Genomic DNA, 14,325 nt, shown 5'->3' with positions numbered 1-14,325 from the left:
AAACAAAACCTTTAAAATCGAAGCAATTGAGTTGGCCGCTAATTTCACTTCAAATAGAAAGCAAAATTACAAAGACAGGTGTTTAACCCCCCACCAAATAAATAAATAAATAAAAAGGATACGCTAACTATCTCATATCTAGAGGTGCGAGTGTGAGTCACAGTTCAAGGGCGAAAACATCGAGCTTCACCGGGAGGAGGCGCTATTCTGGGGCTGAGCAGAAAAAAACCGCCAAAATATCTTCTGGCGTAGAAGAAGAAGGTTTTGTCCAATCACAAGCTGTGTTTGTTGTTTACCGGAAAAGATCCAGTTTAACGTTTCACGTTTGGAAAACTGCAGAAAGGTAAGGGTGGAGATATATGTCTTTTAAATAAATGTAAGACTTTTATTGCATGTTGTATGTTATTTAATAGGAATTATTTTTTTCTCTGGGATTCTTTGGAAAACATGCATGTGCTCACTTTGAGTATGTCGTATTCTGTGTATGAAAAATGGAGAACAACAAATAACTATTCTTATCGAAAGCCAGAAAAAAAATATTGTTTTAAAGTAAGTATTACTTTTGGCTGCTCTCAGATACTCAGGCAGACTGAAAGCTGTCCACCAAAAAGTTTCATTCTGTGCTGTGATGCATGGATTACATAGCTGAAGGTCTGACAGACAGTTATGGTTGACAGGCAATCAGACAAGTAGGCTGGCAGAACAACAGAAAAAGCTGTAAACAGGTGGAGTAACATTAAAGTCACCATGAGTTCTGAATCAACTGCAGATGATTCATTGTTTGTTTTATTTTTGAGTACACTAGTGTGCTGGACATAAGAGCTAAAAAAAAAAAACCCTACTATTGTGAACCTTGTATTGTGACATCTGCAGTTGAAAAATTATTTTAATTGCAGAAAAACACTCAGATTAAAGGCTGAACTTTGTGGCTCAGTTTGTCTCACATACAATTTTTTCCCCTTTTTTTGTAGTCTGTGACTGTGTTTGATAAAAGAGACTGAGGTTAAATTAAAAACTAAAAATGTACTTTCTTTTTTCTTCTGTCTCCTGGCTGCAGGATGTCCTGTAATTCCAGTGTTATTCGACTTTGTACATCATCAGTGGGACAGGCACCGCAAGCTCCAGTCCACCTCATGCCATGTGAGATTGAACACAATGGGCCAGCACAGGTCAACCAATACTTCACTGCTACCACCAAAGATCAGAAACAAGGTAAACACAAAATCTTTTGATATCTGCTAATATGGATGAATCCACAGTGGACAGATAAAAATGTAGAGATAAAAGATCACTAAATGTGTAAATAAAGCAAACAGCTGCCAGTATCCTGGTTTTAAACTATTTTTACTGCTTTTTTAATAACTGCTGTTTCTGATATGATTAATTTGTTTTGGGGGTAAAAGTGGAATGGTTTTTAAGAATTCTTGGGAATTTTTAGTTAAAGTGAGTTGCTATTTAACACTTAAGTAAGTAATAAAAATGTAGCTTTATTGTCCTTTTTGAGACAGAAAACACTAACAAAGCGCAAAAACCAGCATATGCTAAAGCAAAGTGGACACATATGAACACTACCCGAATGTCTGTCTGAACAGATGAGTTTTAAGCTTCATTATAATGGATGCCACAGAGTAAAGGGTGTGTGTAGAAAGTGGTAAACTATTCCCTAGTTCTGGAGGTTTGGAAGTCACTATCATATTTAGTTTTCAAATGGGTTTGCAGAATCACAAGAAGACCCCTACCTAAGGACTTGAGAACACAAGTGGAGTAGTTTGACAAAATATGTGGGTACCTCAACCTGTAAGGTCATAAAAGTGAGACCCAAGATTTTAAACAATTCAAAAACTTTAAAAGTGGGATGTTATGCGAAGACTTATGAGAGTGAGTTAAAGCCTTACAGGATCAGTTTAGACAGACTGGAGGCGACAAGTAGGTGCTTTAGGAAAGAAAACTGCGCATTACACAGCACACATCAAGAATCCTCAATGCTTTGTTTTGTTTTTTCCTTTCACATTGCAGATAAGTCAGTGTCATTCAGGGGACGTGGGTTAAAGGGGCAGGAGATCAGCTGTCCGCAGGGCTACACGGGGCTGGTACTGAAAGAGATCAACAAACCCGGCTCAGACCAGGAGGTAAATACCACTGGAGTTGTGGGTCCAAGAACTATTTCATAAAATCAGATGCGTAGATGAGGTTTTTGTAACTTGTGTTTATGTGTGTTTTCAGGACAGGACAGTGAAAGTATCTTCTGTATTTGACAAAATGACCTACTGGAACCTGGAAACACCTCCTAATTCAGACGATACTATTGTGATGGCAATGGATTGGCCTGATTTGGCTGAGGCAGTGAGTTGTTTTTTCCCCCTCTTGGATCCATTAATCCAAGATCAAACCAAACTTTGTCTCCTAGTAATTAATATTTAATACATTTAACATAAATAATGTGTGTTTTTTTGGTGAAATATGACCCAAACAATCTTGGGATACCCTTGGCTGTATTTTGGAGCAGGTTCATATACTATTCAGTCACCTTTAATCACATCCTACAAAAAATTAAGCATGTAATACCAGTTGTTGCTTGAAGCTGCTGTTCTGAGTTAATTACCAGTTATTTCCTGGATCTATATTACATTTCCATCTGTGGCTATTCAGTACATGTTCACCGGGTTTCATAAATATAACGTTTTCTTGTAAACTCAAATTACACTGCACTGAAAACCTCAGTTGAGGCTCATTCTCTTTGGTGGAGGAACTGTGTTTAATTCAACTGATGAAAATGCAAAAGACACAGACAGAAATATTTTCAGATATTTGCAGGTTTGTCCTGATATTTTGTCTCTTCACAGATCCACGCTCCAGTAGATGACTGAAGAGGCCGCCTGATGTCTCCTCAGCATTTTACATATGAAATGCGCCGCTTGCTGGTTATTCATGATAACTGGTGGAAAGGCTTAAGAAATATTTTCAGTAAGTGTTGCTTTTGCAGAGCAATAAGTTACACAACCTTTGTATATATCTTTAATGACATGTTTTTTTTCTAGTGAACAAAAAATAAATAAATAAAAGTCACTGACCAAAGTGTGCAATGTTTTATTCACTGAAAAAACTACCATGTTCATGTGGCACGTTCTACTCAACACTGTTTATTCACAAGGGCACATTTAGATTCTGTAGACTGGCTACTATAAAACCCTCTAATATGTATTAACTGCAATTATGATATGATAACCGTATGGTAATAACGACACACAGCAGCTGTCATACAAATACACTTAAGGTGGTGCAGAATGAAAGAGTGTTTAACATTAACTTAAAGTTTAAACAGAAGGCAGAAAACTGCATGTGTTCAAGTGTGTCGATACTGTGGTGGTTCTCAGTCATGGTAGTTTCAAGTGCTTGAAAACTATTCATTGCAAATGCGTAAATGACCCTCAGGTCCACCTCCAAGGATACAGTCCCCACTAAGACTCTCAGACAGCTGATGAAGCCGCTTGGATGAGAGGCAAGAAGAACATAAAGAAGTCCAGCTGCCTTCTTTTCAAGCACTTGAGACGATATGCTGTTCTGTCAAATTACAGAAGTAAAACTGGTATGAGATTAATCAACCTGTTAGCTAATCAAGAAATGTTGGCCAGGAGCGTTCAGGGTTTTGTCTCCTTGACAACATTTGATTGTATCTAATGAACAATGTCAAACAAAGTCTGAAATGTGTGGTGATAAGACACAGACGTTACGACCGGACATGCACAGAGCTGGGAGCATAACTTGCAGTAAACTACAATGTAAAATCCAATCCTGTGCAGGTCACTGGAAATAAAAAAGTTAATTTAACACCTTTATCCATTTCCATTATTTTCAGATGCAACTTCAGTATTTCTGGATCAGTTACTTTATGTTCCTCATTTGACACTTACTGCATTGGAGATAAAGAGGAAGGAAATGAAAACGAGAAAGAAACAAGGCAGGTATTGACAAAGTGACTTCAAAACAGTTCGAGCTCACATTTGGGGGTTTAAAATGGCACAAAAATCAACTTTCTGGCACTGAAAGAGCAGTCATACAAATTTAACAAATAAAAAAATAAAACCTTTGTGTTTGTTTTGAGTTAATAAAGCATAAGTGGTATAGTATGTCACATGACTAATATTTTTAGACATCTTTTTCATCTCTGATAATTTTAACAAACATACGTCTTTGATGCAACAATGATGAAGGTATTTAAAATTACAAACTTGGGTGCGAGGTGTCACTTAATATTACAAAGAGTACACAATAGTACAGCTATCAAATCTGTTCCAGGGCTCCAGTAGACAACAGTGAACATTAAACAGATTAGATTTGTGAATAAAAGAAGTACCAATATGTGTGGGTAAGATTGGGATCAAATTTCCAGAAAGGAAAGTTGGGGTATCTGTGGAGCGTTTTTAAAGTGAGAGATATAAAAGTCAGTCAGTGGCAGGGGTGGGAAATTTTCTCTCAGCCACTCAAACATTTAACCAGCCACGATTTTTATTTTTTGTGTGTAACATTTGCAATGTTGCGTTATATTTACTCCAGAAATATAACGCCACATTGCAAATGTTACTGATCGATTTTTCCTCCCTCTTCTAGATCCCCCTTTTCCATTAGTACCTACTCGGATTGATTTGCCACGGGAGTCAACTCAGATCGACTGGTTCTCCATTACAAATCAGTACTACCTAACCTGCGTGGTTGTCATCACAGCAATGCGTCAGAAAACCCTGCAACTTTATTAATATGCGACATGAACACTACAAAAAAAGGTGGACGTTGAGGCAAGAATATACCTGCTGCTCGGTCTGTGGCCTTTCGTCAGACTTGGGGACCACAGAGTTATTTTTGTAGCCATTTCCCCTGCTGCTGGGTTTAAAAAATGGTGGTTTCAATTTTCACGAACATATGTAACGAAATATGTGCAGCAGGCTAAGCGTAATTTATGGTCCCAAAAATGTGTTTGTCAGCGTACATCTTTCCATTCGGGGTGAAAAATACAGAACAGGCAGTGGCTGCAGTTGACAACTTTTTACTGTTTTAACACTCTGCTTCACTTCAGCTCTTTTGTATGTCATATATGCTGTATGTATGCTGATGGATCAACAACAGCACAAGCAAAAGTGGCTCACAGACCGGTTGCACCACATACTTTGTACACTGCCTCCATATGACAACGGAGCTCTCTGCAGGTATACGGGCAACCCCAAAACTGCCAGCGGACAGCAAACATGCTCTCTCTGTTGGATCATAAACTCAGCTTTAGAGTGATTAAGGACAAAGAGAGATGGAAACATACTGATGAATGAAACGTGTGGTGAGCAGATGGAAGGAGTACTTTAAGGAGCTGATGAATTAAAAAATCAGAGAAGAGGACAGACAAAAGATAGTGAATCAGGAAATGCAGAGGATTAGTAAGGAGGAAGTGAAGGCAGCTATGAAGAGAATAAAGAGAGGAAAGGTGGTTGGTCCAGATTACATACTGAACAGTATGGAGTCTTTGAGAAAATGTACATACTGTACATTTTGTTGTGGAATTGAAAGGTGTCTGTGTTAGCTAAGAGGTGGAGGTGGTGGTGGTGGCTGCGCTGGCAGAGAGGACTCTGTGTCTACTTTGCTGCGTTTGGCTGGCAGTGTGTGGTCATGCGCTTTGCGAATGTGTCGGTACAGATCGCCCGATTGTGTGTAGCTTCGGTAGCAGTAGCGACACTCATACGGCCGCTCCCGTGTGTGCACAATGGCGTGGCGTCTCAGGGTGTAGGTGCACGAGAAAGTTTTTCCACAGACACCACACGTTGGTACGTCCTCTACGAAGTTTCCTACAGAGTCCTGGAGCTCCTGGAAATATGCAACAGGGTCGGAGTGCTGCTGAGATGTGGATGGAGGAATGAGGGATGCAGTGAAAGAGGAAGCATCCTGGGAGGAAGGTCCAGCCCCAGAGGAGGAGGAGGAGGGAGAGAGGGGGAAGGAGTAATCATTTGTTTGGGAGGTCAATTGTAAGAAGCCCTGTGGGTGAGAAGAGAGAAACTGAGGGCTGTTCAGATCTTCTTCCTGGATGTCATCTTCAAAGTCATCATCAACTTCCATCACGGGTTCTCTCTCTTTGCTTTCCTCTTTCTCATCCTCTAGCTCTTCATCTGATATAACAATGGCCTCCACTTTGACTTTCACATTCTCTCCATCATTGCCTCTCCTATCTGTTCCCATTAGAGGGTGATTTTTAGTATTAGATGAAGCTCCAGTGCCCCCCTCAGGTCCTTTAAGCATTTGTCTCTGAGGAGGAGGAGCAGCAGCGAGGGATTCTGAGCTCTGGGTTTGAAGCGATATGGCACTCTGAATTCGGATCTGTGGAGGCGCACGCCGGGACAGCGTCTTTGGTGCGCTTAATTGTAAATGTGAGGTCAGAGCTGATGCTTGGATCAACATAACCATCTGCTGTCCTTTGCCTAATGTACTTCTGTCATCAGTGACTGAGGGTTCCCCTAAAGAGCCATTGCGTGGGAGTTGCGGTTCATCAGGATGTGCACTGGATTCTGACTGGGGAAGAGCAACCAGTGAGCGACCAGCAGCCTGGCTCACTGGGACCAGAGAAGAAGATGAGGAGGAAGGCTGCTGGTTACTGCTGAAAAATAAAAAGGAAGATACAAAGCCTTTTGATAAAAAGAAATAAGAATGTTCAATTTCTTATGGTTTAATCTAAATAATGATCATAAGTCCTCTCAGTGAAGGCTGTATTGAAATCAGATTTTACTTTACTTCTCCTGTTATATATATATATATATATATATATATATATATATATATATATATATATATATATGTCCTTACACCCTTAAAAACATCTGATTATGAAACTGAATTAAAGACAACACTAAATAATTATAGAACAGAATTAAGTAATGTATGCTGCCATTGAAGTGTTCTTGTTTTTCCTTATTTTCTGTCTGTAAATCAACAATTTATCTACCTGCATGTCTCAGTGGTGCTACAAGGACTACAGAGTGCTGTGCCTTCTCCCTGATGCACAGCCCCCATCCTGATGTGACCTCCAGGAGCAGGGGCAGACTGGCCTGTGATGAAGCCTTGCACCAGCTCTCCACCTGGGGGCAGAGGAGGGCCATCCATGCCTGGCTGGGTGGTATCGGCGAGATCGGGGCTCAAAGGAGTCTGAACTCGTGCCTCTGATGACTGCCCACCAGTCCTTTGTTCAGACTTCACAGTCTCCACATGGCTCCTCTCTGCCACCATGGATGCTGATAACAGTGGTGCAGCTATGGTGACTGGATTTGAGTGATCTGATGCCATGGCCACCATGGGCTCTGCTCCACGGTCACCCCCATCCTTCCTCCGTGTCTCTATTTCCTTCCTCGAACCAGCACTCTCTTCAGAGCGTGTGCTGTCTGCCTCAGCCAGAGGCCCTCGTCTCTGCAGCCGCCTCTTGCAAACTCTTACTACCTCATTCATGTGTAGAAAGCTTGCAGCTGCCAATACGTCCTCCACTGGAGGTGACTCTTCAAGCTGCAGCACTCCTTCATAGACAAAGTCCAAGAGCAAGCCAAATGCAGCTGATGTGACAATGTCACTGTCGAGCGTGACAGAGCTGCTGGTGCTGTTTCCTCCTGGAGAGTCTGAGTAGAACATATGGAAGAATGGCGAGCAGGAGGCCAAAACAGCCCGGTGAGCCAGGAAACGGGATGAGCCCACCAGGACGGTGCAGTCACAGAGGAAGCCCCGCTGGCGCTGAGACCGCAGGGCGGACAGCAGCTGCTGGGAATGCTGAGGAAACTCCATCACCTGAGCAAAAGAGACAGGGAGAGATGCGTTTAACCCCTACAAGTGAAAGCTTCTGTATGAAACTATACTGAATCACAATACAGTAAAGCAAAGCACAATTATACAAAAAGAGGATCTGTTCTTGTGGGATAACTGTAGGTAAATATTGTGCACTAGAAAATGTTTAAAATGTCCTCAAAGCTGGAAACACATTATAGTTATCACAGTGTGTAATAAAGCATTTATGACATGTCTGCTTTATAGGGAGACAACATGTTACCTATGCACAAAATAAAGCACAATAAACTAAATAAGTTAATTAACTTATTTTCTCTGAGTGACAGTGTGATTTTTTTAGATGTACTCTTTAGATAAATTAATGTTAATGCTTAGATAAACATCTAATAATATTTTATAAGACTACCTGTAGAGAAATCATAGGGGGACACTACAGCTAAATACAACACAAACATTTCCTAATTACTTACACTTACTAACAAAATATATATGATTTCTGACACTGTTCCATATAAACGATAACTGTTGAATAATGACATGTCTCATCTAATTTTGCACCAAGATACATTACTTTTCCAGAACAGACACTGGATAATGCCGAGGTCAGAATTGCTAGTGCAAGATTTATACAGTTATATACAGTTATGCAGTTTTTTGTTGTTGTTGTTTTTAAATCATTATACCAGTAAATAAATGGCTACGGCTATAAATAAAAAAGAGAGAAGCTATTTTTAAAATTGGAAATGGATTATTTGGAGCAAAAAGTTAAAGTGGCTATCACCATATATATAGAGAGAGAGATAAAATAAAAGACTCACGGCAAACTCTTCGTGTTTCCGTCTTTCAGCGCTGTTTAATGGCAGGTAAGACTTTAAACAGCCGTCCAGCTTTAACGTTGCTAACATTAGGTTTCCATGGTGACCTGCTCGAATTCTTCGGTCCGCTGGCAGATCTCTTCATCCACGAGCTCAATCTGTAACATGGGACGTTTCACACAAACAGGAGAAGAAGAAGCACGACTGAAAGCGTACACTTTTCAGAAATCCCCCCCTGCTGCCCAGCCAGAAATTCAGGTAACCCAAGCTCAACGATGCTAGCATTAGTTAGCCAAGTTAGCTCAGGTTCTGTGTTCAGTTCCAGCACCAGGAGTATCCGGACAGTCCCTACTTTAGAGCCTGCTATTTACCAGATAGGTTCTTATTTACCACGGACGGAAACGATCGTTTCTATTCTTGAGTGCGTCATTGTTTTTGGTGGGTGTCCTGAACATTTTCTTACCTGCAGCCACTCAGACAACAGCTGTCTGTCTGAGTGATGTTTTCCTCCAGGACAAAAAAAAAAAAAAAAAAAGAAAAGAAAAGAAAAAAAAAACCCCGCTTTTCCTCTGTGGTGCCGAATTACCGGAGCACTGCCCGTCACAGTGCCACCTGCAAGCGGAGAACGGGAACACACAGGAAGCGAGAGCAAGCCAAAACGCTACGCGCAATGCACTGACAACAAATATTATCCTATGCAACGTTTCGCAGAATTAAAACCAGTGAAATTTATCATACAACAGCTGTAAAACGAGGTCTGAAAAGCTGAGCTGCCTGTGCGTTCATGGACAGTGCCAAAGGAGGGGGAGGAAGTGGCAAAAGAGGAAGAGGAAGGAGAGGACATCGTGGTGGAGAGGTGAGAGTTTGTTGACCCATTCAATTGGGATAATTTCCCGTCTTTTTAATATCTCATAGTATTAGCTGTATGACAGGCAGTATGAGGGTTTTGGCATGGTAAAGTCTAGGTCCTATATTTAAACCACAGCTATAATTAGAACTAAATTTCAGTGTGTGTATGTTACTGAAAGTGATGCCTTTTCCACCACCAGGACAGAGATGTCCGCCTCTCTAAATCCATGTCTTATGCACTTCGCCATGGAGCCAGCCAGATGGGTCTGCAAATGGGTACAGGTGAGCTGCTTACAGTCAGATCTAGGTAACACAGATAATGCAGGGTAGACTGGTAGGGATGCAAATTTAGCAAGGACTCTAAAGGAGTTTTCATTTGAAAATGTAGCAAATTTTCATATTATTACCTGCAATTACACACAGGAAGTTCACAAACACTTATAATGAGCATCAAAACCAGCCTCACACTTACACCTCCAGAAATACCTCGTGATTGTGGTCAGTTAGCTCTATCCTTGTCTCATTTGTGGGACGGAGAGATTTCGCAGGTCTTTCCTCCCCACTGCTGTCAGACTCCACAACAAAGACTTTAACTGAACAAACACACACATCCACACATGTGCAATAACACTAAGTGCAATAATCCTTTCTGGCATCGTTGTATTTTTACTCAGTTGTATATAGCATTCGTATTCTATTTTTATCTTATTGTATATTTTTATTCTATTTTATTCTACTGTATATAGTATATTATTTTATTCTATTCTGTACAGCTGTGTACTGTATTTATTCTTATTGTATTCTAATTTTTGCGTCATAACTTTTGCACTGTCCACTTCCTGCTGTGACAAAACAAATTTCCCACGTGTGGGACTAATAAAGGTTATCTTATCTTATCTTATCTTATCTTATTTAAGCATAAAGCTTTTCTCCAGAAGTCATTTAGCTTGTCCATGTGGGCAGTATAATCATACTATAATCATTCTGCAGTTCAAATAAATCATTAAAAGCCCTAAATCACCACTATTAAGGGCTAAGACAAGTGATGTGTACTGAAAACATAAAGGACCCTGATACATAGAGATAACCTGCATGTAATTAATGTCACCATTATAAAGGACATTTAAGAACGTAGCCTGTACATATGTTTACCTAACAGCAAAATTAAGATGGGCAGTTTAAAATAAATAAAACCCAATATAAACATTTTACTGAGTACCCAATATGACCTTTAAAGAAAATGATGTCATTCACCCAGGTATTTGTAGTATAATACTTTCTTCACAAAGTCTTCTGCTGGATATGCTTACCAATATTATCTGAGATCTGAGGGTGATTTCTGTAAACCAACATAAATTTGGTTTCCTTAACATTAAGAAGCTGCTTTAAACAAGACAATTTGGAGCTCTGACTCAGAGCAGGGTCAGCTGGTACAGTATTATACATTGAGCTACAGCCATTGCTCAGTTCCGGTAATTAGTGTATAAGGACGTAGTGTATCTGTTAATCAGAAGTTTGGTAGTTTGATCCCTGGTTGTTCCCAATGTGTATCTTGCTAAGGCACATTCATCCACTGATGCATCAGAGTATGAATGTGTGTGAATGTTAGACAGAAAAGCACTTACACTAAAGTTGTGCCTGAAATCTGCTGGTCTGCTCGTCGAGTTTCAGGGTTGTTGCTCCTTTTACTGCTGGGATCACTTTGGACATTCTGCATCTCCTCCAGTTGTTGTTGGTACTTCTGTTTTCTTGTGTTCCTTCTTTCTGATATTGCTGTCCGCTGGGATTGCCACATCTATCACAGCTGCAGTGTTCTGCTCCTTGTCAGCCAACACTATGTCTGTTTGGCTGGCCAGCAGCTGCTTGTCTGTCTGGAACTTGAAGTCCCACAGGGCCTTAGCCCTGCCATTTTCAAGCACCTTCAGCAGTGTTTGCCATGAGGACTTGGGGATTTCTAGTCCATATGTGGAACAGATGTTCCTGTATACTATCCCAGCCACTTGGTTGTTTCTCTTGGTGTATATTGTCCCAGGTACCATCTTACCTTTTTCTACTATGTGCTGGAGTGTCTTTGGAGCACCTTTGCACAGTCTTCAACTTTGGTCTTTATCAGCTGTGCTAGATTTCTGCCTCTATGGAGCTTGTGCTTGTAGCCCTTTCTTATGCTCCTAGGATCAGAGCCTAGGAGCATAATGTTTTCCTTTAGGCATGTACAAACTATGCATTGGGAAAGTCTGAGGACGCATAGAGATTAGTACCAACTAACTAGAGGAACCTCTGATTATTATCATTCATAAATTTGATTCATTGTGTTTTGTCTACATGTGATGCTGGAATGCATCCTTAGAAAAACACTCACTGGTGAAATACCTAGAGTTGTCTTAATCACAATCACGTTGCTTGATGTAAACAACAAGAAGGGTAAAAAACTTCAGTTACACCAAAAAGACTTATGCATTCAATATGAAATAAGTAGTGTGAACAATTTTAAGCAATTAGAAAAGTGGGTGATACATATTTCTGATGTCCATATAACAAATTTCACCTATGGACAGATCCCATTTAATGATGTTGTCATAATTTTGATAGCAGATGCAGACCTTAGATTTATTTTTATTTTTATTAATTTTAATATTGAACTTTTTAACATCCTTTTGCTGTTTTTTTTTTTGGATTATTTGTAGAGAAAATGCTGCCAAATTGGATCAGTGCCTCAAACAAACAACTTGTTGCTCACAGGGCTGTAACATCCACAGGGGAAATTTGACCATAGTCATAACAGCTCTCTTCACATATAGACGGCTTCCTGTTTGTGGAGGATCTCCTGGCTCACCCGCAGTTCCACTCGTACTCGTTGGAAGACGTTGAGAGAGTTGTGGCCACAAATGACAAGCAGCGCTTTAAGCTCTGTACCCACCCTGAGGATGGCCGGCTGCAGATTCGGGCCAATCAGGGTCATTCAGTACAGGTAATGAGAGTTACAAAATTGTAAGACATGTCAACACCTGTAAACTCTGAGAAGCTTATACTTGCTGTTGTCAGCACATTGGCTATATTGCATTATCGCCTAGCTAGATGCTGAATTCAGTAAATATTCAGTTTGTTTGTTTGTTCTTGCTGATCAGCAAATGATTAGAAAAATATGATGAAAATGTGATTTATATACTTTTGGGACATAAAACCAAAAAGCAACTCAGAAAATGCAGACTTTGCTTTAGTCATATACCCAATTTGTGCCTAATATACTGTAGATGTGTATGTGTGGGAGAGTGTTAGTGAGTCAAAGACTATTTTGAAGAAGTTACTCTATTTCTTTGCATTCTTGTCATGGAAGAAGTCCTACAACATGGTAAAACAAACTCCATTTTATCCCAAATAATGTAATAAATCAATGTAAATAGAGTCTTTGGAATATCAGCGTATCAGTGTCTTAGAATTAATCCCAAAATTACATTTTTAACAATCTTAAATTACAGGAAAATACACGGATACACAGAGTAGCTGTCTTTAATGTGTACAGACTGATAATGATTATATGTGTAGTCAGGCCTTCCCAAATGCCCCACTGATGCTGGAAAAACCCTGCACGAGCGTTTGCATTTGATGTTAGGTTTAGGCCCAATAACAATGGGGAATATCTTCCTTTTAAATTTTTTGACACTGCCACTGTTGTTGACATTTCAGCTGAGCATGGGATCAGTCAAACTCTCACTGGGCTTGAGTTTAATAATTTCTCTCACTATTTTCTCCGATACTAATCAACTGCCCATGACTAATTACTAAAATAAAGCAATAGTAACCAGAATGCCTTTCTTTACCAGATTTAAGGCGGCTTTGTAAATCTGTGGCTATCCTGGCTGTGTTTCCACGGTCAGGTTGTGGATCTGGAGCTGAAACCGGTCATGGCTGGTTCTCCAGACTGCCCTGCTGAGGCTGTTCATGGCTCCTACCTCAGAAACTGGAGCTCCATCCAGCAGCAGGGCCTGAGCCGCATGAAGAGGACACACATCCATCTGGCACAAGGCTTGCCAGGGGAGGACGGCATCATCAGTGGTATGCTCGTGTGAGTTTGATGGAGAGTAGCTTGTCAGGAGGTTTGTACTACAGCGTTATTTTTTTTTCCCCCACCAGGCATGAGGAAAGATTGTGATCTAGCTGTGTTTATTGATGTCCCCAAAGCACTGGCTGGTAAGATTAAACCCCGATTGCTGCTGTCCAATTATCTACCTTTACTCTATATGTGTAGGAACCAATGCTACTAGTTTTATGTGTCTCTACAGATGGTATCAAGTTCTTCTGGTCTGAGAATGATGTGCTGTTGACTGAAGGTGATGCTGAGGGTAAAATTCAACCTAAATACTTCAGCCGAGCTCTAAGACTGAGACCTTCAAGTAAGAAAAACTCTTATACAGAAATAAAAGTTTAGATTTTATGCTTACGTGGATTTGGGTTCACTATTTCCTTGTTCACTGAGCTCTCTTTTGCTGTGTTCCAGGGAGCATCCTGCCACTGCAGTAACAGCAGAGAGTGCTGTCCTGTCATTGGTCATTACCGCACTCACCTGACCATGTTAGCATCCGACGGTTGGTTGATGCTTATCCCAGTTCCCCTGGCAACACTTGTTTTCCAGCAGCATCGATTTATCAGCAACAGAAGTGTATATTCAGAAATCTCCCAAAGTGGCACCTGATTGGTAAACTTTAAACTGTTGATTCATTATTGAAAGTGAACAGGACAGAAGGTGTATCCTTATTTTTATATGACAATTCAACAAACTTAAAAATACAGAAGCCTTGTTTTCCCCACTTCATGCTAAATAAAGCATTGTACCAATGACTACCAGGATATTTTAACTGGCAGA

At 40.4% G+C, this 14,325-nt stretch overlaps 3 protein-coding genes across 4 annotated transcripts; 2 read left to right on the top strand and 1 right to left on the bottom strand.

Moving 5' to 3' along the window:
- The first annotated feature begins 257 nt into the window (after positions 1-257).
- Positions 258-3,075, top strand: rnaseh2c (ribonuclease H2, subunit C). Its single transcript, XM_085297121.1, has 5 exons — positions 258-343; positions 1,058-1,212; positions 2,017-2,129; positions 2,224-2,343; positions 2,844-3,075. The coding sequence occupies exons 2-5, from the start codon at positions 1,059-1,061 to the stop codon at positions 2,865-2,867; spliced, it is 411 nt and encodes a 136-aa protein (XP_085153247.1). The 5' UTR covers positions 258-343; position 1,058; the 3' UTR covers positions 2,868-3,075.
- Positions 3,072-8,748, bottom strand: zbtb3 (zinc finger and BTB domain containing 3). Of its 2 annotated transcripts, none has more exons than XM_085297043.1 (3): positions 8,619-8,748; positions 6,977-7,803; positions 3,072-6,631 (listed from the first exon to the last, which is right to left on the bottom strand). In XM_085297043.1, the coding sequence occupies exons 1-3, from the start codon at positions 8,703-8,705 to the stop codon at positions 5,563-5,565; spliced, it is 1,983 nt and encodes a 660-aa protein (XP_085153169.1). In that variant the 5' UTR covers positions 8,706-8,748; the 3' UTR covers positions 3,072-5,562. The 2 variants fall into 2 exon arrangements, with proteins under 2 accessions (XP_085153169.1, XP_085153178.1); XM_085297052.1 differs by having other exon boundaries at positions 3,072-6,628.
- A 405-nt stretch (positions 8,749-9,153) lies between these two features.
- On the top strand, positions 9,154-14,298 carry trpt1 (tRNA phosphotransferase 1). The gene is made up of 7 exons (XM_085297109.1): positions 9,154-9,471; positions 9,665-9,746; positions 12,263-12,432; positions 13,340-13,517; positions 13,596-13,652; positions 13,745-13,855; positions 13,960-14,298. The coding sequence occupies exons 1-7, from the start codon at positions 9,400-9,402 to the stop codon at positions 13,980-13,982; spliced, it is 693 nt and encodes a 230-aa protein (XP_085153235.1). The 5' UTR covers positions 9,154-9,399; the 3' UTR covers positions 13,983-14,298.
- Positions 14,299-14,325: the final 27 nt, after the last annotated feature.

Source organism: Mchenga conophoros, linkage group LG2 (genome assembly GCF_057382185.1).
Source record: "Mchenga conophoros isolate Kocher_MC1m ecotype Shallow Benthic linkage group LG2, M_conophoros_male_GT1.1, whole genome shotgun sequence".
Taxonomy (NCBI): Eukaryota; Metazoa; Chordata; class Actinopteri; order Cichliformes; family Cichlidae; genus Mchenga; species Mchenga conophoros.
The sequence above is the reverse complement of the archived record's forward strand: the minus strand, read 5'-3'. Positions and strand labels throughout refer to the sequence as shown.

Excerpts from the sequence above, each read along its gene's own strand:
- zbtb3 (XM_085297043.1), bottom strand. The coding sequence starts at position 8,705 with ATGTTAGCAACGTTAAAGCTGGACGGCTGTTTAAAGTCTTACCTGCCA. Across the intron at positions 7,804-8,618 it reads GGAAACACGAAGAGTTTGCC|GTGATGGAGTTTCCTCAGCA; the intron begins GTGAGTCTTTTA and ends TCTTTTGCTCAG. Across the intron at positions 6,632-6,976 it reads AGCACCACTGAGACATGCAG|CAGTAACCAGCAGCCTTCCT; the intron begins GTAGATAAATTG and ends TTTATTTTTCAG.
- rnaseh2c (XM_085297121.1), top strand. The coding sequence starts at position 1,059 with ATGTCCTGTAATTCCAGTGTTATTCGACTTTGTACATCATCAGTGGGA. Across the intron at positions 1,213-2,016 it reads CACCAAAGATCAGAAACAAG|ATAAGTCAGTGTCATTCAGG; the intron begins GTAAACACAAAA and ends TTCACATTGCAG. Across the intron at positions 2,130-2,223 it reads AACCCGGCTCAGACCAGGAG|GACAGGACAGTGAAAGTATC; the intron begins GTAAATACCACT and ends GTGTGTTTTCAG.
- trpt1 (XM_085297109.1), top strand. The coding sequence starts at position 9,400 with ATGGACAGTGCCAAAGGAGGGGGAGGAAGTGGCAAAAGAGGAAGAGGA. Across the intron at positions 9,472-9,664 it reads GAGGACATCGTGGTGGAGAG|GACAGAGATGTCCGCCTCTC; the intron begins GTGAGAGTTTGT and ends TTCCACCACCAG. Across the intron at positions 12,433-13,339 it reads ATCAGGGTCATTCAGTACAG|GTTGTGGATCTGGAGCTGAA; the intron begins GTAATGAGAGTT and ends TTCCACGGTCAG.